The sequence below is a fragment of the Neomonachus schauinslandi genome, chromosome 13, assembly GCF_002201575.2.
Source record: "Neomonachus schauinslandi chromosome 13, ASM220157v2, whole genome shotgun sequence".
Classification (NCBI taxonomy): domain Eukaryota; kingdom Metazoa; phylum Chordata; class Mammalia; order Carnivora; family Phocidae; genus Neomonachus; species Neomonachus schauinslandi.
The window spans coordinates 80,551,191-80,573,718 of record NC_058415.1 but is presented as its reverse complement, the minus strand read 5'-3'; the positions used below and the strand labels follow the sequence as shown (position 1 = coordinate 80,573,718).

Genomic DNA, 22,528 nt, shown 5'->3' with positions numbered 1-22,528 from the left:
CCTTTTCTGCACACAATTTCGTAAGTGCATAGACTGAGTATCACAAAGGAGCTTTATAAACTTCATGGCAAAATTCCAAGGTCAAAGTACAAATAATCTAAAAATTATAGTTCAGCCTCTAGCCCATACTTGGAATCAATTTTATATTCAAATACTTTTGAGGAAGAGCATCTATTTTATGCTGTTATTGGTCCTATCACCTATCTTGGAATGATCAACTTCATAATATTAATTCATTAAAAATAAGCTCCTTCACAACTATACCCCTCCTTAAAGTCCAAGTAAGTATTTTCACAATTATCTCTTTTCTCTGACACCCCACCCTGTAAGTTAGGCCGGGAAGTGGCATTTGTATTTTGATTTTCTGTAGGAAAAGCCCTGTGCACTCTAGAAAACACAAATGAAGGTTATAAAATCTCTTGCATCAAGGCCAGCTTAGACCAGCTAATGTCCTAGCTAGCTCCCACAAAAAGTGCCTCCACAGACTCAATTCTATTTTCATATAGAGAGACATCCAAGGACCAGATGTGCCTCAAATCCTAGCCAATATCTATTAAATCAGCTGGTTTAAGTCATGGAGAATCACAATTCAACACAGCTTACTCTGGATACATCGTGTACCATTGTGCTATATTTAATCTACTTTTATCTGTTTCTTTTTCCTCTCAGGAAAGGATGAAATATGGAAGAAAAATAATTCAATTGTTATTATTTTTATTGTTTCTATGGGCTTTGCACAGACAGTATCATTTCAGGTAATTTTTAAAAATTAATGAATATTTTATTCTGGGGTTTGGTAAGGATCTAGTTTGTCAGAAAGGTGATAGGCTAACCCCCTGAATAAATAAGCATCCAAATGTATCAATCCAATATACCCAGAAATATCCAGATGGCATTCAAATATATCAGCATAAACATAACCTTCAGCATAAAAGTTCCTTGTTTCTAATGTGATCAAAGCTAAACATAATTTTGGTAGGCTCCTATGTGTGAGGAGAAGCAATGTTAAGCTACCAAGATAGTGACCATGTAATTATGGCAGTTAGCAAATGTTAGAGAAACTGCCATTTTTAAATAGGTGGCATCTTTAAGAAACATCCCTAATATTGGTGACTTCCGGCACTATGTACGGTATCTGCCCTCCACATAGTTACACAAGTAGAAAGAATTCATTGGCAGTTAGCAAATTCCATTGTTTCAATGATATTAAGTTAGTTCTTCTTTCATTTGTAGTTCAAATAATTAGGTTTCCTTTTTTTAAGATATAGCATATGAAGTCCTTAACTGCAGTAATTTTTTTTTATTATGGTCATTACTGTATCTCTCTACAACCAATAATGTTGGCACACAGTATGTGTCTTAGTCTGTTCGAGCTGCTATCCCTCTGTGCTCTCTCTCTCTCAAATAAATAAATAAAATCTTTAAAAAAATTAAATGTGGAAACCCTTTGTATAAGTTTAAAAGTAATATGATTATTTTTGTTTATCTTAAGCACAAAGAAACTACAGAAGATACACCGGTGCTGGTAAGTCTTATTTACAAATATGCTATGACCTCTTCTTTGAGGACAAAACCTGTTGGAGGGCAGTGGGGTACCTGCAAGTCCTTGGCTCCTGCAGGCAGGGTAAACCAAAGTAATTTTACAAACATATGTTGGAGATGCTTGTGTAAGGTCAGAGGACCAGGAGTACTAGGAGTGAGAAGTGGTTAGGGGAAACGTGTGATGGGAGCCAGAACCCAGCTTCCAGGAATCTTGGGTCTTTTAAAGCTCTGGGAAATCACACAGGAGTAAAGTTTTGGTTAAAAGATTCAGGAGATTGTTATTAACCACAAGTCACCTACAAAATCATACTATCAGAACGTACGCAGAGAGGAAAACTTCCTTAAAGATTGTGCAAGGCCCGAAATCATAACATGTTCTTCAGTTTCTCCCTGCAGTCATGGGAACCCACATAGTGAAGTAAAAGAAACTTTCTTTCTGATGCTTGTGTGGAAGAGCCTTATGTCTGTGGTGGGTCCATGGTGCACAACACTCTCACCAGGACCGTGACTCCATATGTGGGTGAGCTGCTCTGTGCATGAAAATAATACAGTAAGATGGTTTTCATGGGCAGGGTATGTTTCCCCTCCACAGAGCCATGGCTAACAGGGGGCAGTAACTCTCAACCACCTGAAAACATGCAAGGGAAGTCTGCTGCAGCAGAGGCTGGGAGAAAGAAAGATTTAATATGTTTCCTGGTAAAATGTACACAATGCAACACAATCTAACAATCGCTCTATCATTAATATTAGCTCTCCTTAGCATCAGGCCTTACACATATGGCCTTAACACACTAATTCTCAGCATCCAAAGGCTTTGCTGTCAATGAGGCAGGTGCCTGTGTAGAAGGCCATGGTCTTAGTCACACCCTGGACACTGCAGTGCTCACTCATGACATACAGCTCAGCTCCACAGCTGCCCAATCCCCTCCTGAACTCAGCCCAGGATCAACTCTCCAAAGATAAGCTAGCTAGGGGGCCGTTAGAGTGTATAGCAAGGAGGAAGTAAGGACGCAGGCCCAACTATTTGTCTTTCCAACTGCTGTGCGACTATGGACAAGATAATAAAAACTCTTTGTGCCTCAATTTCCTTATCTAGTAAAATGAGGATAATAATAATGACAACAATACCTATCTCATAGAGGTGGATTAAATTAGATAATACTTAGGAAAGTATTCCATAAGTATTAGCTATTAATGAAGGGAATCTAACCTCATCCAGCAGGTTAGAGTATACTTCCCTTAAGTAGGGATATTTAACACGAGACCTAAAAGCTATGTGGGAATTAACTGGTTGAAGTCGTGGCGTGTTTAAGGAAATTTAAAGAGGCAAGTGAGTCTGGAAAACTGTCACTGTGGGGCTGGGTAGGAGACGTGGCTGAAACAGTGTGAAGGGTCAGATCACGCAGAATGTCATGGCCATATACGGAATGTAGATGTGATCCTCAGGACAATGGGAAGCCACCGAACCCTGTTAAACAGAATAATGATATGGGAACACTGGAGCTTCAGAAACATGACAGTGGCAGCACAGTGGACATATGGAGAATGGGTTGAAAAAGGCCAGTGCAAGGACAGGCAGAAGGGATCACAGTGTTAATTACGGGGGATGGGAATATGGAGGCTCATACTTCTGCCTTGCCAATCCAAGTGATAAGGCAACATATGAAGGGGACCTACTTTGGGGAAGACAGGATGGTTTTCACATTAAACATCTTGATCTTGTGGCATTGGTGCAAACTTCAAGTAGAAGACTTCAGAACACTATTGGATGTCTGGGTCTTAAATTCCTGGGAGAAGTCTAGCTGCACATACAAATCTGAAGCCACAGGAAAATGCCTGCACGCAAGTTAACTGATCAAATAGAAAGCCTAGGCGAAACCCTTCAAACCAAGGCTCCTGAGCAGATAGGATATTTAAGGCCAGAAAGTAGGGTTATAATTCCGTTGCAATAAAAGGGGGGAAAATCAGTGCTCAAGATAAATTTGGAGGCAAGGTGGCAGAAGACTGAGGGAGCTTTCATGTGATGACAGCTATTTCTCTATCAATGAGAAGAAGGAGAATGAACATTGTGGAAACACATAAAGGTTTCTGGGCAGCCCAGAGACTGTTAAGTCGAGGTAAGAAATCATGATTTTCCATGCCACTCCCATCAAAGTTCATCATTGGTTTTCATACTGCTTCACGCTTATCTTGTACTTTACATCATATTATAACATAGCCCATGATTTGGTAGACACTCAGTTACCTCAAACTCAAATAGATACAGTGTGATTCTTTGCATTATTCCTCCTGACAGGTTTGTGGATACTCAATCAAAAGAATTAGAGCTATCAGACTGGTTTTCTCCCAGGTAAGAATTCCAAATCAAACACATGTGAGATTGATCCATAGATTGTTCAGAAGTTAACAGATGGCAACAATACTCCAAATGGCATTCCAACTGTTGGATGGCAGATGGATCTTTGATTACATTTTAAAAAATAAGCAGTGGCCAAGATGCATTGGGAATGGACATTAGGGCCTACATCCTCCATAAATAAGAGTGTGGAATGACAGAAACCCAAAGGCCCTAATGACAGAAACCCAAAGGCCCTAAAATAGCAGGTCAAAGTGTGAAGGGTATATCTGAGATCTTTTGGTTGATTCTCCTCATTTCACCAATGAGGGAACCAAAGCCCAAATCAGATAGATGGGCCATCTGTGCACTTTTCACTTTAATATGGTGGCTTTCCTCTGGCCTCTCTGCCTCCCTCTTCTTACTACACCCACCTGTCTTTCTCCCTGGTGCTGCAGGGTTTCAGGACTTGTCCTAAATAAAACTTTGCAAGGAGATGTCCAGTTAAGATCATGATTGGATAATGGTCTGTGACTCATCCTTCCATGATATCCTAACTTATATCAGATCTAATCAGGACACAGAAAGCACGCAGATTATTTTAAGAGAGAATTTAATACAAAGAACTGTTAACTAGCATAAAGTTGTTAACTAGGTAACTTGAGCTTAAACTCACGCACTCCACTGTGCTAGTATCTCCGAGCTCTTGAAAGGCCTCTTGGGACAGAGAACCAGCCCTCTAGGGAAGGGCACCATGAGGCTGGGTCTGCAAGTGTTGGAAAAGCTGAAATCTGGATTCAACTGCTGGTCTGGGAAGGAACTGCTAATATGGTGGTGTAGGATTTGAGGGAACAGGAGGCAGGCAAGGAGCCCACTGGAAACAGGAAAGAGCAAGTTCCTTCTTCCTCCAGGCTTATAATTTTCCTCCAGTGCCCTCTATTAGCAGAGCCTCATAGGGTGCCCACTGTGGCTCGCAGAGTCCCAGCTCAGCACAATAAAGCCGAGTATAGTGGGGTGGGTTTAGTTATGAAAGATGCTAGCTTAATAACTGGCACAGGATCCCACTAACAAGTAAGGCATATCCTTGTAACTCAGGATGATGATTCATCCCAAGAGTTGAACAGAGAAGAAAACCATATAATCATTTATACAGATTCCAAATAAACTACTGATAAAATTCAACTCCCACTGCATTTCTTTTTCTTTCTTTTTTTTTTTTTTCATCGGGCTCCTTGCTCAGCAGGGAGCCTGCTTCTCCCTCTACCTGCTTCTCCCCCTGCCTGCCACTCCCTCTGCTCGTGCATTCTCTCTCTCTGAAATAAATAAATAAAATCTTCAAAAAAAGATTTGTCGATTTTGTTGATATTTTCAAAGAACCAACTTTTGGCTTCATTAATTTTATCATTTTTTCCCTCTTCCTCTATGTCAGTTGTCTCTGCTCCAGACTTTATTCTTTGTTCCTCTGCTTGCTTTGGGTTTAGTTTGCTATTTTTTTCTAGTTCCTTAAGGTGGAAGGTTAGGTTATTATATGATATCTTTCTTCTTTTTTAATACAGATGTTTACAGCTATACATTTCCTTCTGAGTATTGCTTTTCACTGCATCCCATAAGTTTTGGTATGTTTTATTTTCATTTTTATTCATCTCAATGTATTTTTTCATTCCCTTTGTGATTTTTTTCTTGACCCCTTGGTTGTTTAAGAGTGTGTTGTTCAATTTCCACATATTTGTGAACTTTCCAAATTTTCTTGTTATTGATTTTATTCCATTGTCAATGAACAAGACAGTTTGCATGTTTCCAGCCATCTTAAGTTTATTGAGATTTGCTTTATGGCTTAACATATGATCATCCTGGAAAATGTCCCATGTGTATTTGAGAAGAATATGTATTCTGTTGTTGGCTAAAATGTTCTATGTGTATCTGATTCTTTCTTCTGCCTGCTCAAATCTGCTGTTGAAATCTTAGGGCAAGTTTTTTGTTTTTGTTTTTTTCAGCTATTATACTTCTTAGCTCCAGAATTTCTATTTGGTTCCTTTTTATAATATCTATCTCTTTATTCACATTCTCTATTTGTTAAGCTATTGTTCTCCTGGTTTCCTTTAGTTCTTTGTCCACAGTTTTCTTTGGCTTTTTCAGCACATTTAAAATAGTTGGTTTAAAGTCTTGTTTTAGTAAGCCTAATGTCTGGGCTTCCCTAGGGACAGTTTCCCTCTGAACGGACCATACATTCTTGTTTCTTTGCATGCATCATCATTTTTAGTTGAAAACTAGGAATTTTGTATATTATAGTGTGATCACTTTGGAAGTCAGATGCTCTCACCTCCTAGAGTTGTTTGTCTGTTTAGTGACTTTTCCAGACTATTTTTAAAGACCGTATTCTTTGTCTTGTTTGGTCTGCAAGATCTCTGTTCCTCTAGCTTGTGGTCAGCTAGTGGTTTGACAGAGATATCCTTAAATGACTAGAGCTAGAGTGGTGGTGATGGTGGTGGTTGGGGGGTTATTGGAGAAGAAGGAGAAGATGAAGAGAAGGAGGAAGAGGAGAAGGGGAAGAAGAAGAAAAGAAAAGGAAGGAAAAGAGGAAAGAAAAGAAAAGAGAAAAGGAAAGAAGGAGAAGAAAGAAAAGAACCCTCTTACAGTCTTTGAAGATTGGTTCTGTGTTTGGGCTCTCCTTCAACACAGCCCAGCTATTTACAACTCTGCCTTAGACTTCACTTCCTGCTTGCACTGAGTCTAAATATCATCCAGAGGTGAAAGCTTAGGATCTTCAGGGATCTTTTCACAGCACGTAACCTGCCCTGAACATGTGCATGGATTTCCTAATTCCTTGTTATACATAGGATCTTATCAAAGCCTTTACTTTTCAAAGAACTCTCTTCCAAATTTTCTTCCCAGGCTTCCAGCACATCTAGTGTTTATTCCAACTGTTAATTTCTTGCCTCAGGTGGCAGGGGCTTGTTCCTTTTTAAAATGTTTTCAAGGACTGCCCTCCACTTACCCACTTTTCCATTCTGAGAGAGTTCTGAGTTAAGCGAAACAAAGGAAAGCACTAGCAGTCCAGTCCTTTGAGGAACTCTCATGTCCAAATGAACAAACACAATTCCTTTGGAGTTAGATCCACTCTTCTCCTCCAGAAGTAGGTACTCACAATGAGAACATGGTTTGCTGTTTTCAATACCACTCCCAAACTGGCAGGGAGTTGGTGTAAGGCTAAGTTAAAATACCACAAAGCTTTCCTTCTTCTATTGTATTGTCATCCTTTTCTTGATTTAACTTGTGCTTGATTGCTCTAAAACTCCAAACTTTGGCTACCTTCCAGAGTTTTGACAAAGTTGTTTCTGACAGTATGCAGTAACATTAGCCTGGCAGCATTTTAGAATATGAAACTGGAAAGGTCATTTTTCAAAATATGGTCTCTGAAAATAATTAATGTCAAAAAGCCTAAGACCAGGAGATTTTGTCCAAATACAGGAGATATTGCTATTTTAGACTTTGGGTGACATTTTAACTGTGTCCTCAAAGATCTTGGAATCACAGTATAACTAATTTGTAATGTACTTTTGTAATGATCTGGCCATTTCTAAGAAGCTGTTTCTCCAGTTTATCATAACCACCAAAGCTTTGAATTAGGAGTAAGGAAATGCTGCAACCAGACACAGGCTTTATACATTAGTAACATCTATTGCAGTTTTATTAAAAGATATCTTGTTCATAATTCTTATGTCTTTCTTACAGTGAATACATGAACCTGTCGACCACCAGCTGGTCAGCTCCGGTTGTATGGGATGGCACTTTCAATGAAGAAGTATTGGAAGAGTATTATGAAAAACATAAAATTACTGTGGGATTGACTGTATTTGCTGTAGGAAGGTAGGTAATGCCAAATGTCCTTTACATTCAAGCTTTTTATTGTAGAAAATGGTAGATTATCAATAATCCCACCTCAGGAATCTAGGAAAAGTGGGACAAAATAAAGCCAAAGTAAACAGAAGTAAGGAAATAGTAAAGATGAGAACAGAAATCCATGAAACTGAAAACAGAGAAGCCATAGAGAAAAATCAAAAAATCAAAAAGCTTTTTCCTTGAAAAAAAAATCAATAAAATTCACAATCATCCAGGAAGTCTGGCAAAGAAAAAAATTGACAAAAATTACAAATATTAGGAAAGAAACAGGGTATATCACCTCAGACCTGGCAGACATCAAAAGGATCATTGGAGAATACTAACTCTACATACATACATTTGAAAACTTAGGTGAAATGGACCTTGAAAACACTATCACAACCCACCCAACATGAAATTGACCATTTCAATAGCCCTATATCTGTTGAGGAAATAGAATTCATAATTTTAAAAACTCCCAAAGTCTCCAGGCCCAGATGTTTTCACTGGAAAATTCTACCAAATATTTAAAGAATTAACATCAGGGGCGCCTGGGTGGCTCAGTCGGTTAAGTGACTGCCTTCGGCTCAGGTGATGATTCCTGGGTCCTGGGATCAATCCCCACATCAAGCTCCCTGCTCAGGGGGAAGCCTGCTTCTCCCTCTGACCCTCCCCCCTCTCGTGCTCTTTCTCTGTCTCTCTCTCTTTGTGTCTCAAATAAATAAATAAAATCTTTTTTAAAAAAAAAAGAATTAACATCAGTTCTACATAATCTTCAAAAAATCAAAGAGAAAGGAACACTTTCCAATTCACCTTATGAAGCAAGTGCTGCCCTCATATCAAAATCATACCCCCAAAAGTACAAGAAAGTATTAAGTTGAACAATGTACATATTACCCATTAAAATTATAAATTTTTATAAAGAACTTCTCAAACTCAACACCCAAAAAACAAATAATCTGGTCAAGAAATGGGCAGAAGACATGAACAGATACTTCTCCAAAGAAGACATACAAATGCCTAACAGACACATGAAAAAATGTTCAATATCACTAGCCATCAGGGAAATACAAATCAAAACCACAATGAGATACCACCTTACACCAGTTAGAATGGCAAAAAATTAACAAGACAGGAAACAACAAATGTTGGTGAGGATGTGGAGAAAAGGGAACCCTCTTACACTGTTGATGGGAATGCAAGCTGGTGCAGCCACTCTGGAAAACAGTATGGAGGTTCTTCAGGAAGTTAAAAATAGAGCTACCATATGACCCAGCAATTGCACTACTAGGTATTTACCCCAAAGATACAGATGTAGTGAAAAGAAGGGGCACATGCACCCCAATGTTCATAGCAGCAATGTCCACAATAACCAAACTGTGGAAGGAGCTGAGATGCCCTTCAACAGACAAATGGATAAAAAAGATGTGGTGTATATATATATATATATATATATACACAATGGAATATTACTCAGCCATAAGAAAGGATGAATACCTACCATTTGCATCCACATGGATGGAACTGGAGGGGGTTATGCTAAGTGGAATAAGTCAAGCCGAGAAAGATAATTATATGGTTTCACTCATATGTGGAATATAAGGAATAGTGCAGAGGATCATAGGGGAAGGGAGGGAAAACTGAATTGGGAAAAATCAGAGAGGGAGACAAACCAGGAGAGACTCTGGACTCTGGGAAACAAACTGAGGGTTACAGAAGGGGGGGGAATGGGATAACCGAGTGACGGGTATTAAGGAGGGCACGTGTTGTGATAAGCACTGGGTGTTATATGCAACTAATGAATCGTTGAACACTACATCAAAAACTAATGATGTAGGGGGGCGGAGCAAGATGGTGGAGGAGTAGGAGACCTGGATTTCATCTGGTCCCAGGAATTCAGCTGGATAGGGATCAAACCATTCTGAACACCTACAAACTCAACAGGAGATCGAAGAAAAGAAGAGCAACAACTCTCTCATCAGAAAAGCGACCACTTTCTGGAAGGTAGGACGTGCGGAGAAGTGAATCCGAGGCGATATTCGGGAGGATAGACAGCGGGGGAGGGGCCTCCGTCGGCCGCTTCTGGCAAGTGATAGAGCCACGGAGCACAAAATTGGAACTTTGAGAAGTCTGCTCCGCTAAGGGACGGCGCTCCAGTGGCTAAGCAGGGGGTGGAACCCTTGCGGGACAGTGTGGTCTGAGGACCCTCGGGGTCACAGAAAGACCGGGGGTGCCTGAGTGTGGCAGACCTCCCAGGTAACGGAGCAGGGAAGCCGGCTGCAGAGGCGGAGCCCAGGCGCGGGCTCTCAGCTCAGGGTTGCCATAAACCGTGATCCGCGGCACAGTCGGGCCCCTGCTCCTCCAGCAGGGACCCCACAAACGGCAGATCCGGGGAGACTCACCTTCCTCCCCCGGGAGGAGCCGCGCGGGAGCGCACCGCAGGGATCTGCTGGGTTTGGAGACTCCACACGGGGTCGGGTGCCAGAGATAGAAACGCGCGGTCACAGGCCGGGTGAGCACGGAGTGCAGCCGGAGACCGGGGAGACGGGAGTGACTGCTTTTCTCTGGGGGCGCACTGAGGAGTGGGGCCCAAGTTCTCGGCTCCTCCGGGGCAGAGATTGGGAGGCCGCCATTTTCACTCTCGGCCTCCAAAACTGTACGGAAAGCTCGCAGGGAACAAAAGCTCCCGAGAGCAAACCCCAGCAGATTACTTAGCCCGGACCAGGCAAGGGCGGGGCAATTCCGCCTCTGGCAAAGACATTTGGGAACCACGGCAACAGGCCCCTCCCCCAGAAGATCAGCGAGAACAGCCAGCCAAGATCAAGTTTACCGATCAATGAGAACGGCAGAACTCCAGCGCTAGGGGAATACTGCACATATAATCCATGGCTTTTTTACCATGATTCTTTAGTCTTTCAAAGTTAATTTTTTTTTAACTGTCTTTTTTTAAAATTTTTTCTTTTCCCCTTTTTCAATCAACATCTTCTCAATCCCTTTTTTAAAAAACATTTTTATTTTTTATTTTTGGGTCATATTCTATCCCTTCATAGTAGTTACCCTTATTTTTGGCATATATATATAAGTTGTTCTCTCTTTAAAATTTTGAGATACAGTTTCTTCTAACAGATCAAAATATACCCTAAATCTCTAGTGTATGGCTTTGTTCTAGTCTCCTGCCTGATCACATTCTCTCCCTTTTTCTTTTTTTTTAAATCCTCTTCTTTCTTTTTTCAAACAACTTCTTATCTTATCAATTCCTTTTATAAAATCTTTTATAATTTTCATCTTTACAGTCATATTCCATCCCTTCATTGTATTAACCCTTATTTTTGTACATATATAAGTTTTTCTTTCTTTAAAATTTTGGGAGGCACTTTTCTTCTAACAGACCAAAATACACCCAAAATCTAGTGTGTGGCACCAATCTATGCACCAGCCTGATCATATTTGATCATATTCCGTTTTTTTTTGTTTTGTTCTGTTTTTATCTTTTTCTTTTTCTTTTTTTTCTCCTTTTCTTTTTTCTTTCTTTCCCTTTCTTTTCCCCTGGTTTCAGGTCTTTTCTGATTTGTTTAGAGTATATTTTCTGGGGACGTTGGTACCCTGTTAGCATTTTGTTCTCTCATCCATCTATTTTGTCCAGAGGAGTCTGGACAAAATGACAAGAGGGAAAAAATCACCTCAACAAAAAGAACAAGAGGCAGTTCCAACTGCCAGGGACCTACTCAATAGGGACATTAGTACGATGTTGGAACTAGAGTTCAGAATGATTATTTTAAAGATACTAGCTGGGCTTGAAATAAACATGGAAGTTATTAGAGAAACCCTTTCTGGAGAAATAAAAACTAAAATCTAACCAAGTTGAAATCAAAAAGGCTATTAATGAAGTACAATAAAAAATGGGGGCTCTAACTGCTAGGATAAACGAGGCAGAAGAGAGAATTAACAATATAGAAGACCAAATGATGGTAAATAAAGAAGCTGAGAAAAAGAGAGATAAACAACTGGATCACGAGGGCTGAATTCAAGAGATAAGTGATACCATAAGACAAAACAACATTAGAATAATTGGGATCCCAGAAGAAGAAGAAAGAGAGAGAGGGGCAGAGGGTATATTGGAGCAAATTATAGCAGAGAACTTCCCTAATTTGGGGAAGGAAACAGGCATCAAAATCCAGGAGGCACAGAGAACCCCTCTCAAAATCAATAAAAATAGATCAACACCCCGACACCTAATAGTAAAACTTACAAGTCTCAGAGACAAAGAGAAAATCCTGAAAGCAGCTCGGGAGAAGAGATCTGTAACCTACAATGGTAGAAACATTAGATTGGCAACAGACCTATCCACAGAGACCTGGCAGGCCAGAAAGGACTGGCAGGATATATTCAGAGCACTAAATGAGAAAAATATGCAGCCAAGAATACTATATCCAGCTAGGCTGTCACTGAAAATAGAAGGAGAGATAAAAAGCTTCCAGGACAAACAAAAACTAAAGGAATTTGCAAACACAAAACCAGCCCTACAAGTATTGACAGGGGTCCTCTAAGCAAAGAGAGAGCCTAAAAGCAACATAGACCAGAAAGGAACACAGACAATATACAGTAACAGTCACCTTACAGGCAATACAATAGCACTAAATTCATATCTTTCAATAGTTATCCTGAATGTAAATGGGCTAAATGCCCCAATCAAAAGACACAGGCTATCAGATTGGATCAAAAGACAAGACCCATCAATATGCTGTCTGCAAGAGAATCATTTTAGACCCAAATACACCCCCAGATTGAAAGTGAAGGGGTGGAAAACCATTTACCATGCTAATGGACACCAAAAGTAAGCTGGGGTGGCAATCCTTATATCAGACAAATTAGATTTTAAACCAAAGACTGTAATAAGAGACTTAAAGGGTCTATCCAACAAGAAGATCTAACAACTGTAAATATCTATGCCCCTAACACAGGAGCAGCCAGTTATATAAGGCAATTAATAACAAAAGCAAAGAAACACATCGACAACAACACAATAATAGTGGGGGACTTTAACACCCCCCTCACTGAAAGGGACAGATCATCTAAGCAAAAGATCGACAAGGAAATAAAGACTTTAAATGACACACTGGACCAAATGGACTTCACAGATATATTCAAAACATTCCATCCCAAAGCAACAGAATACACATTCTACTCTAGTGCCCACGGAACATTCTCCAGAATAGATCACATCCTAGGTCACATATCAGGTCTCAACTGGTACCAAAAGATTGGGATCATTCCCTGCATATTTTCAGACCACAATGGTTTGAAACTAGAACTCAATCACAAGAGGAAAGTCAGAAAGAACTCAAATACATGGAGGCTAAAGAGCATCCTACTAAAGAATGAATGGGTCAACCAGGAAATTAAAGAATTTAAAAAAGTTCATGGAAACAAATGAAAATGAAAACACAACTGTTCAAAATCTTTGGGATACAGCAAAGGCAGTCCTAAAAGGAAAGTATATAGCAATACAAGCCTTTCTCAAGAAACAAGAAAGGTCACAAATACACAACCTAACCCTACACCTAAAGGACCTGGAGAGAGAACAGCAAATAAAGCCTAAACCCAGCAAGAGAAGAGAAATAATAATGATCAGAGCAGAAATCAATGAAATAGAAACCAAAAGAACAGTAGAACAGATCAACGAAACAAGGAGCTGGTTCTTTGAAAGAATTAACAAGATTGATAAACCCCTGGCCAGACTTATCAAAAAGAAAAGAGAAATGACCCAAATCAACAAAATCATGAATGAAAGAGGAGAGATCACAACCAACACCAAAGAAATACAAACAATTATAAGAACATATCATGAGCAACTATATGCCAGCAAATTAGATAATCTGGAAGAAATGGATGCATTCCTAGAGATGTATCAACTACCAAAACTGAACCAGGAAGAAATAGAAAACCGGAACAGACCTATAACCACTAAGGAAATTGAAGCAGTCATCAAAAATCTCCCAACAAACAAAAGCCCAGGGCCAGATGGCTTCCCAGGGGAATTCTACCAAACATTTCAAGAAGAATTAATACCTATTCTTCTGAAACTGTTCCAAAAAATAGAAATGGAAGGAAAACTTCCAAACTTGTTTTATGAGGCCACCATTACCTTGATCCCCAAACCAGACAAAGACCCCATCAAAAAGGAGAATTACAGACCAATACCCTTGATGAACATGGATGCAAAAATTCTCACCAAAATACTAGCCAATAGGATGCAACAGTACATTAAAAGGATTATTCACCATGACCAAGTGGGATTTATCCCTGGGCTGCAAGGTTGGTTCAACATCCGCAAATCAATGTGATACATTAATAAAAGAAAGAAAAAGAACCATATGATCCTCTCAATAGATGCAGAAAAAGCATTTGACAAAGTACAGCATCCTTTCTTGATCAAAACTCTTCAGCGTATAGGCATAGAGGGTACATACCTCAATATCATAAAAGCCATCTATGAAAAACCCACAGCAAATAGCATTCTCAATGGGGAAAAACTGAGAGCTTTCCCCCTAAGGTCAGGAATGCGGCAGGGATGTCCACTATCACCACTGCTATTCAACATAGTATTAGAAGTCCTAGCCACAGCAATCAGACAACAAAAAAGAAATAAAAGGCATCCAAATCGGCAAAGAAGAAGTCAAACTCTCACTGTTTGCAGATGATATGATACTTTATGTGGAAAACCCAAAAGACTCCACCCCAAAACTGCTAGAACTCATACAGGAATTCAGTCAAGTGGCAGGATATAAAATCAATGCACAGAAATCAGTGGTATTCCTATACACCAACAACAAGACAGAAGAAAGAGAAATTAAGGAGTTGATCCCATTTACAATTGCACCGAAAACCATAAGATACCTAGGAATAAATCTAACCAAAGAGGCAAAGAACCTGTACTCAGAAAACTATAGAATAGTCATGAAAGAAATCGAGGAAGACACAAAGAAATGGAAAAACGTTCCATGCTCACGGATTGGAAGAACAAATATTGTGAAGATGTCAATGCTACCTAGAGCAATCTACACATTCAATGCAATCCCTATCAAAATACCATCAACTTTTTTCAAAGAAATGGAACAAATAATCCTAAAATTTGTATGGAACCAGGAAAGACCTCGAATAGCCAGAGGAATGTTGAAAAAGAAAAGCAAAGCTGGCAGCATCACAATTCCGGACTTCAAGCTCTATTACGAAGCTGTCATCATCAAGACAGTATGGTACTGGCACAAAAACAGACACATCGATCAGTGGAACAGAATAGAGAGCCCAGAAATGGACCCTCAACTCTATGGCCAACTAATCTTCGACAAAGCAGGAAAGAATGTCCAGTGGAAAAAAGACAAAGTCTCTTCAACAAGTGGTGTTGGGAAAATTGGACAGCCACATGCAGAAGAATGAAACTGGACCATTTCCTTACACCACACACAAAAATAGACTCCAAATGGTTGAAAGACCTCAATGTGAGACAGGAGTCCATCAAAATCCTAAAGGAGAACACAGGCAGCAACCTCTTCGACCTCAGCCGCAGCAACTTCTTCCTAGAAACATCGCCAAAGGCAAGGGAAGCAAGGGCAAAAATGAACTATTGGGACTTCATCAAGATAAAAAGCTTTTGCACAGCAAAAGAAACAGTCAACGAAACCAAAAGACAACTGACAGAATGGGAGAAGATATTTGCAAATAACATATCAGATAAAGGGCTAGTATCCAAAATCTATAAAGAACTTCTTAAACTCAACACCCAAAGAACAAATGATCCAATCAAGAAATGGGCAGAAGACATGAACAGACATTTTTCCAAAGAAGACATCCAAACGGCCAACAGACACATGAAAAAGTGCTCAACATCTCTCAGAATCAGGGAAATCCAAATCAAAACCTCAATGAGATATCACCTCACACCAGTCAGAATGGCTAAAATTAAGAAGTCAGGAAATGACAGATGTTGGCAGGGATGCAGAGAAAGGGGAACCCTCCTACACTGTTGGTGGGAATGCAAGCTGGTGCAACCACTCTGGAAAACAGTATGGAGGTTCTTCAAAAAGTTGAAAATAGAGCTACCATACAATCCAGCAATTGCACTACTGGGTATTTACCCCAAAGATACAAATGTAGGGATCCGAAGGGGTACGTGCACCCTGATGTTTATAGCAGCAATGTACACAATAGCCAAACTGTGGAAAGAGCCAAGATGTCCATCGACAGATGAATGGATAAAGAAGATGTGGTATACATATACAATGGAATATTATGCAGCCATCAAAAAGGATGAAATCTTGCCATTTGCAACGACGTGGATGGAACTGGAGGGTATTATGCTGAGCGAAATAAGTCTATCAGAGAAAGACATGTATCATATGACCTCACTGATATGAGGCATTCTTAATCCCAGGAAACAAACTGAGGGTTGCTGGAGTGGTGGGTGGTGGGAGGGATGGGTGGCTGGGTGATGGACACTGGGGAGGGTATGTGCTATGGTGAGCTCTGTGAAGTGTGCAAGACTGTTGAATCATAGATCTGTACCTCTGAAGCAAATAATACATTATATGTTAAAAAAAAAAAAAAGAAGATAGCAGGAGGGGAAGAATGAAGGGGGGGAAATCGGAGGGGGAGACGAACCATGAGAGACGATGGACTCTGAAAAACAAACTGAGGGTTCTAGAAGGGAGGGGGGTGGGAGGATGTTTTAGCCTGGTGATGGGTATTAAAGAGGGCACGTTCTGCATGGAGCACTGGGTGTTATATGCAAACAATGAATCATGGATCACTACATCAAAAACTAATGATATAATGTATGGTGATTAACATAACATAATAAAAAAAAGAGGATTTCTAATATTTGCCATTCAAAGAGCTTTAACTGAGATGAAGAGAAAAAACAAACAAACAAAAAAACGAATAATGTACTATATGTTGGCCAACTGAACATAATAATAAAATAAATAAATAAATAAATAAATAAAAATAAAATAATGAATTTTATCAACTTTATAGCAACTCATTATTAGATATTGATAGTAATTTATTCTTTTTTTTTAAATAGACCTTTTTCAAAAGTTTTATTTATTTTTTTTAGTAATCTTTACACCCAATGTGGGGCTTGAACTCACAACCCCAAGATCAAGAGTCACATGCTCTTCTGACTGAGCCAGTCATGTGCCCCGATAGTAATTTATATTTAAAAAGAAAATAACACAGGGGTGCCTGGGTGGCTCAGTTAAGTGCCTGCCTTTGGCTCAGGTCATGATCCCAGAATCCTGGGATTGAGCCCCACATCGGGCTCCCCGCTCAGTGGGGAGTCTGCCTCTCCCCCTCCCTCTGACCCTCCCCCCACTCATGCTCTCTCTCTCACTCTCTCTCCCGCTCTCTTTCAAATAAATAAATAAAATCTTAAAAAAAAAAAAAGAACACAGAAGGAAAGAGGAAGGAAGGGAGGAAGGAGGGAGGGAGGGAGAGAGGGAGAGAGAGAGAGAGAGGGAGGGAGGTAGGAATCCTTACAGAAGAAGTTCCTGTGTACCTCTTTCCCAGATCCATTCTGACCCCTCTCCATTGCTGCCCCAGGATCTGTAAGTGGGCACAGTGAGTGACCCCATGCTGGGGCAATGTTCCTACTTTCAGAACATAGATGGAGCTTCTGCTTCCTTCCCACCCTCCTTCAGTAGAACACAGTGAGTCTTAGAAGAGTCCTATGCAAGTGAAGGGGCACTGAAACCAAAGCCTCATTAACTTTATCATAAAAACTCCCTAGTGTGTGTTAAAGAACCCCTAAAAATCTCAGTAATTGATGGCATCAAGTGCCTCTGAAATTAGGAGTGTAGGTGGGACTGAAAACCTAGATTGAAAGTATCTATATAGAGCATTTAGACATGAATATTTGCAACAGGGATGAACAAATAAGCCAATATAATAAAACACAAACGCCCATGCAAATGTGAAAGACTATGGCTGTGGCTATTACATTGTGGATCTGTAGGGAAAGACTTCCACAAATGATGCTGGAGAGAGTTGATGTCCGCATGAGAACACTGCAATTGTAGCTCTATGGCATATATGTATGGCAAGCATATACAAACATAATTCCCAGGTAGTTTGAAGACCAAAAGTTAAAGGGAAAACCATAGTATATCTTCGTGAAATCAAGACAAGAAAGGAGTTCTTAATCAAGATACAGAAAATACTGATCATAAAGGAAAAGGTTGATAAATGTGACTGTATTAAAATTAACTTTACCTAAGAAAACATCAGAAAAACCCAAACTAGAGAGAAACTGAGAACAGACTGGAGGAGCCTAAAGGAGACATCATGACAAAATGCAGTATGTATTCTGGATTGGAGCTTGGAAACTAAAAAGGCCATGAGGGGAAAAACTGGTGAAATCAAAATAAAATCTGTGGTTTAGTTATAGTCTTTAACCAGTTATAGTCTTTAACCACTGATAATTTCCTAGTTTTGACAAATGTACCATGGTTAAGATATTAACATTAGGGGAAGGTGGGTACAGCATATATGGGAACTCTCTATAATATGTTTGCACCTGTTCTGTAAATCAAATACCATTCCAAAATAGAAAGTGTTTGAAAAATTGAGGAAAAAATGTTCTCCATTATAGTGAGAGCGCCTGACAATAACCTTTTTTTCCATGTCAAAGACATCCAACTCAAATAAACCTATTGCCAGTCTTGACGTGGTCACTAGCTAAACAACTAGGTAAAGAGCCAGGCCACCCCTCCCATGAAATTCCCTTTTTAAAGAAAGGCCTGGGTAACCTACATTACCGACCACTTGAGTGACCCTGCGTTTTCCTTCCTGTGCTTTCATTCTTGCTCTTGGGTTTTAAATTGTGAAACCCTAGGCCCCCCACCCCGATAAGGGCAGAACCCCCAAAGTCCCCCCTTCTCTCTCCCTACATAGGACCTCACTCTGTGACCCTGCGCTTATCTTGTGCCCTCCAGGACTTGTGAGAAATAAACCTTGTTTTTTCAAAGTTCTCTGATGGTTGTTGCTGAGATGCATCTTGCAAGTGTAATAAGAACCACCAGGGTTGGTCGAGCCAACATTGGCTCTGGTAGGGGAAATGTCTGTGGGGGTCTCACCACAACTAGCAGGGTTCAGGTGAGTCCCAGGCATTCCCAGCCAATAGGATTACTATCAAAGCCTGAGAACAACAAAAACAGCCCTATATTATGCCATACACAAAAATTAATTCAAATGGATAACCAACTTAATGTGAAAGTTAAAACAATAAAGCAACTAGAAGAAAACATAGGAGCATATATATATATTTTTAAAGATTTTATTTATTTATTTGAGAGAGAGAGACAGAGAGAGAGCATTAGAAGGGGGAGGGTTGGGAAGGTCAGAGGGAGAAGCAGACTCCCTGCAGCAGGGAGCCCGATGCGGGACTCGATCCAGGGACTCCAGGATCGTGACCTGAGCCGAAGGCAGTCGCTTAACCAACTGAGCCACTCAGGCGCCCCATAGGAGCATATTTTCACTACTTTGAGGAGGCAACGATTTCTGAAATGTAATACAAAAGCACGAACCATAAAAAATGTGGATAAATTTCTTTGGATTTGAGTTGCTCGTTTCCAACTCATTAGAATATTTTAAGTGATATTTTTCATAATTTATCTTGCTTTAATTATTTAAATTGCCATAATTTTAGATATTCCAAACTAGAAAGTTTTCTCTTGACTCCATCTGCTATGTTTCTTAAAACTTAGGTCATATTCAGAACTTATTTTTAATGATTATATAAACATTATTTGAAGCTGAGGCATGTATGATTACCCTTCCTTTTTTGAATTTACCTGAGGCCATTTATTATTCTGAGAATTTTCACTGGGTGAAGAGACCAGAAAAGAGAAAGTTTTGTTTTCTAATCCTACAATCTTAGCACTATACTAAAGGCCACAAGGCAAAATAAGAGAGACCTTGCAGATAGTGGTAGCTGACCATGCTACCTCTAACCTTTTCTGCATAACTGACCCCTCATAAAGCAAGCCCCAGACATCAATCACTGTTATTGCAATGCCCCAAGACCTTCTTGCTTACAACCTGAAAAGCAAGTTCCCTCTTCTCTGATAACCCTGAAGACTCTGGTTCTCATCTTGCACTGGGCTCTATGCTGTTTCCTGATCTCAACAAGTTTCATTCCCCCTCGTGAGGAAGTCCTCTTCTCTCCTATAATTCACAGAACCCCATCAGGGAGAGGAAAGGCGGATGATTTCACTTGCTTTTACACCACTTAAATACAACTCAAGAAGTACATCTAATATTTGGTTGGCTTACTAGCATGTTTGGACAAACTACAGCCAGGATAATTTAAGTAGTATGTGTTCCACCAAAATGTACGACAATGAACTTAGTCATTTCTTATTTGCTTCACAGATATATTGACCACTACTTGAAGAAATTTGTATTATCTGCAGATGAGTTTTTTATGGTTGGCCATAAAGTCATAATTTATGTCCTGATAGATGACTTCTCCAGGATGCCTTGGATACAGCTGGGTCCCCTCCGTTCGATCAAAGTGTTTGAAATTAAGCGAGAGAAGAGATGGCAAGATATCAGTATGATGCGCATGAAGGTTATTAGTGAACATGTTATGGATCATATCCAATATGAAGTTGACTTTCTCTTCTGCATGGACGTGGATCAAATCTTCATAAGGAAATATGGATTGGAGACTCTGGGGGAGTCAGTAGCTCAGTTACATGCTTATTGGTACAAGGAAGATCCTACAGTGGTGCCATATGAAAGAAGTGAGTTATCAGAAGCATATATACCTTTTGGTATGGGAGATTTTTATTACCATGCTGCTGTATTTGGTGGCACTCCCATTCAAGTTCTCAATATTGCCAGGGAGTGCTTAAAAGGAATCATGAATGACAAGAAAAACAGCATCGAAGCAGTGTGGCATGATGAAAGTCACTTAAACAAGTACTTCTTTCTCCATAAACCCACTAAACTCTTATCACCAGAATATTGCTGGGATTTTACTAAAACAGATGTTCCTTTTATTTACAGTATCAAACTCTTTTGGGCTAAAAAGGATTATGAACATCTTAGGGTGACAATGTAATTATATAGCACTTCCTTCAGGTTGCTGAAGTTAAGAGCATCATTTTGTCTTATTCCTTAGGAAATTAGCACTTGATAAATTTTACCACTAAAAAAAAGAATCACTAACAAAATGGCAAGGCCACCAACACAGCATACTCATACTTTTCCTCATATTCATTTTGAATTGTATAAGATGGGATATAGCAGTTGCAGAATGAATGTATTGACATCAGATGGAGATACAGTGATTTCATATCCTGTGTGAGTGTTGAGGAAATATTATTTGTTGGATCACAATGAACAAAATAGAATCTCTCACAAGAAAATGAAACCTGAAATATTTTTATTGATCCATGTAGATACACATTTCTCATATTGCGTAAGAAAGGGGATTGTCTAGAGGTGTGGATAAGAAGTCACTGCAAGAATAGTAATATTCTCTCTATGTAAAACATTAAAGACGTTAAAGTTGCCACCAGATGGACAGATAATTACTTAGGAAACTGAGTCATTCAAAAAAATTTTGAATTTGTAGTTTTAAAACTTTGTAAAGTTGTTTGTTGTAAAAACTAATTGAAAAGAAAATAAACAAGATACAGAGAAAATTTAAAGCCCCCCCTTTACTCTCCCTTTGAAAACCTACCCTTCAATAATCCTTTCATATACATTTACATACCTACCACATGAATACACACACACACAGACACACACTCACATGCTTATTTAATATTTTATACAAACTGATTTATACCACACACATGCGCACATACATGCACACACAGAGATTTTTATCACTAGTCAGGGTCCAGTTAGGAAAACAGATACTACTATTCTCGGTATTTTAAACAGTGGGGATTTAACACAGGGAACTGGACATATAAAAGAGAAAAACAGATACTACTATTCTCGGTATTTATTTATTTATTTATTTATTTATTTATTTATTAAAAAGATTTTATTTATTTATTTGAGAGAGAGAGAGAATGAGAGAGAGCACATGAGAGGGGGGAGGTTCAGAGGGAGAAGCAGACTCCCCGCCGAGCAGGGAGCCCGATGCGGGACTCGATCCAGGGACTCCAGGATCATGACCTGAGCCGAAGGCAGTCGCTTAACCAACTGAGCCACCCAGGCGCCCTATTCTCGGTATTTTAAACAGTAGGGATTTAACGCAGGGAACTGGACATATAAAATGAGGAGTACACAAGAGAGAGTGGAGCAACCCATAATTTTTTCTTTTAAATGAAGGCAATAGTACTCCTAAGGCTGAAGGAAAAATTGTAGAATGTCCAGAAATCACTAGAACCTAGCATGAGTAGCCAGGCACGAGTGGGGACAATAAAGAGAAGAGTCCCAGTCACTGCTAAAGATGGAGGCAGAGACAGACACAAGAGAGAAACATACAGACTTTTCTCCTTCTCCTATCCTGTCTTCCTGTTTTCCACTGTCCAGTGCTATCCACTAGTCAGATGCAAGGGAGTCTGGGAGACTTAGGTCCCTGCCATACTGAGCAGAGCGCAGGAAAAATGAGAGAGAAATCTGACAGTAAACAGACAAATGGCTACCACAGTTCACCCATTTTGCCACGAAGCATCCATACTCCTCCCTCCACCCATGCCTAACTCCCATAAAACAATGTCATGTTTCTACGTCGCAGAATTCAACCAACTT

General features: G+C 39.8%; 1 protein-coding gene across 2 annotated transcripts; it reads left to right on the top strand.

Moving 5' to 3' along the window:
• The first annotated feature begins 595 nt into the window (after window positions 1–595).
• Window positions 596–21,425, top strand: LOC110581518 (N-acetyllactosaminide alpha-1,3-galactosyltransferase-like). 2 transcript variants are annotated; one of them, XM_044920584.1, is made up of 5 exons: window positions 596–755; window positions 1,493–1,525; window positions 3,839–3,892; window positions 7,610–7,744; window positions 20,186–21,425. In XM_044920584.1, exons 1-5 carry the CDS (start codon window positions 676–678, stop codon window positions 20,877–20,879), a joined length of 996 nt encoding a protein of 331 aa, XP_044776519.1. In that variant the 5' UTR covers window positions 596–675; the 3' UTR covers window positions 20,880–21,425. The 2 variants fall into 2 exon arrangements, with proteins under 2 accessions (XP_044776519.1, XP_021547082.1); XM_021691407.1 differs by lacking the exons at window positions 596–755; window positions 1,493–1,525 and adding an exon at window positions 5,434–5,493 and having other exon boundaries at window positions 3,878–3,892.
• The last annotated feature ends 1,103 nt before the right edge of the window (window positions 21,426–22,528 follow it).

Coding starts and splice junctions, on each gene's coding strand:
- LOC110581518 (XM_044920584.1), top strand. CDS start 676: ATGAAATATGGAAGAAAAATAATTCAATTGTTATTATTTTTATTGTTT. Junction 756..1,492: donor CACAGACAGTATCATTTCAG/GTAATTTTTAAA, acceptor GTTTATCTTAAG/CACAAAGAAACTACAGAAGA. Junction 3,893..7,609: donor TCAGACTGGTTTTCTCCCAG/GTAAGAATTCCA, acceptor TCTTTCTTACAG/TGAATACATGAACCTGTCGA.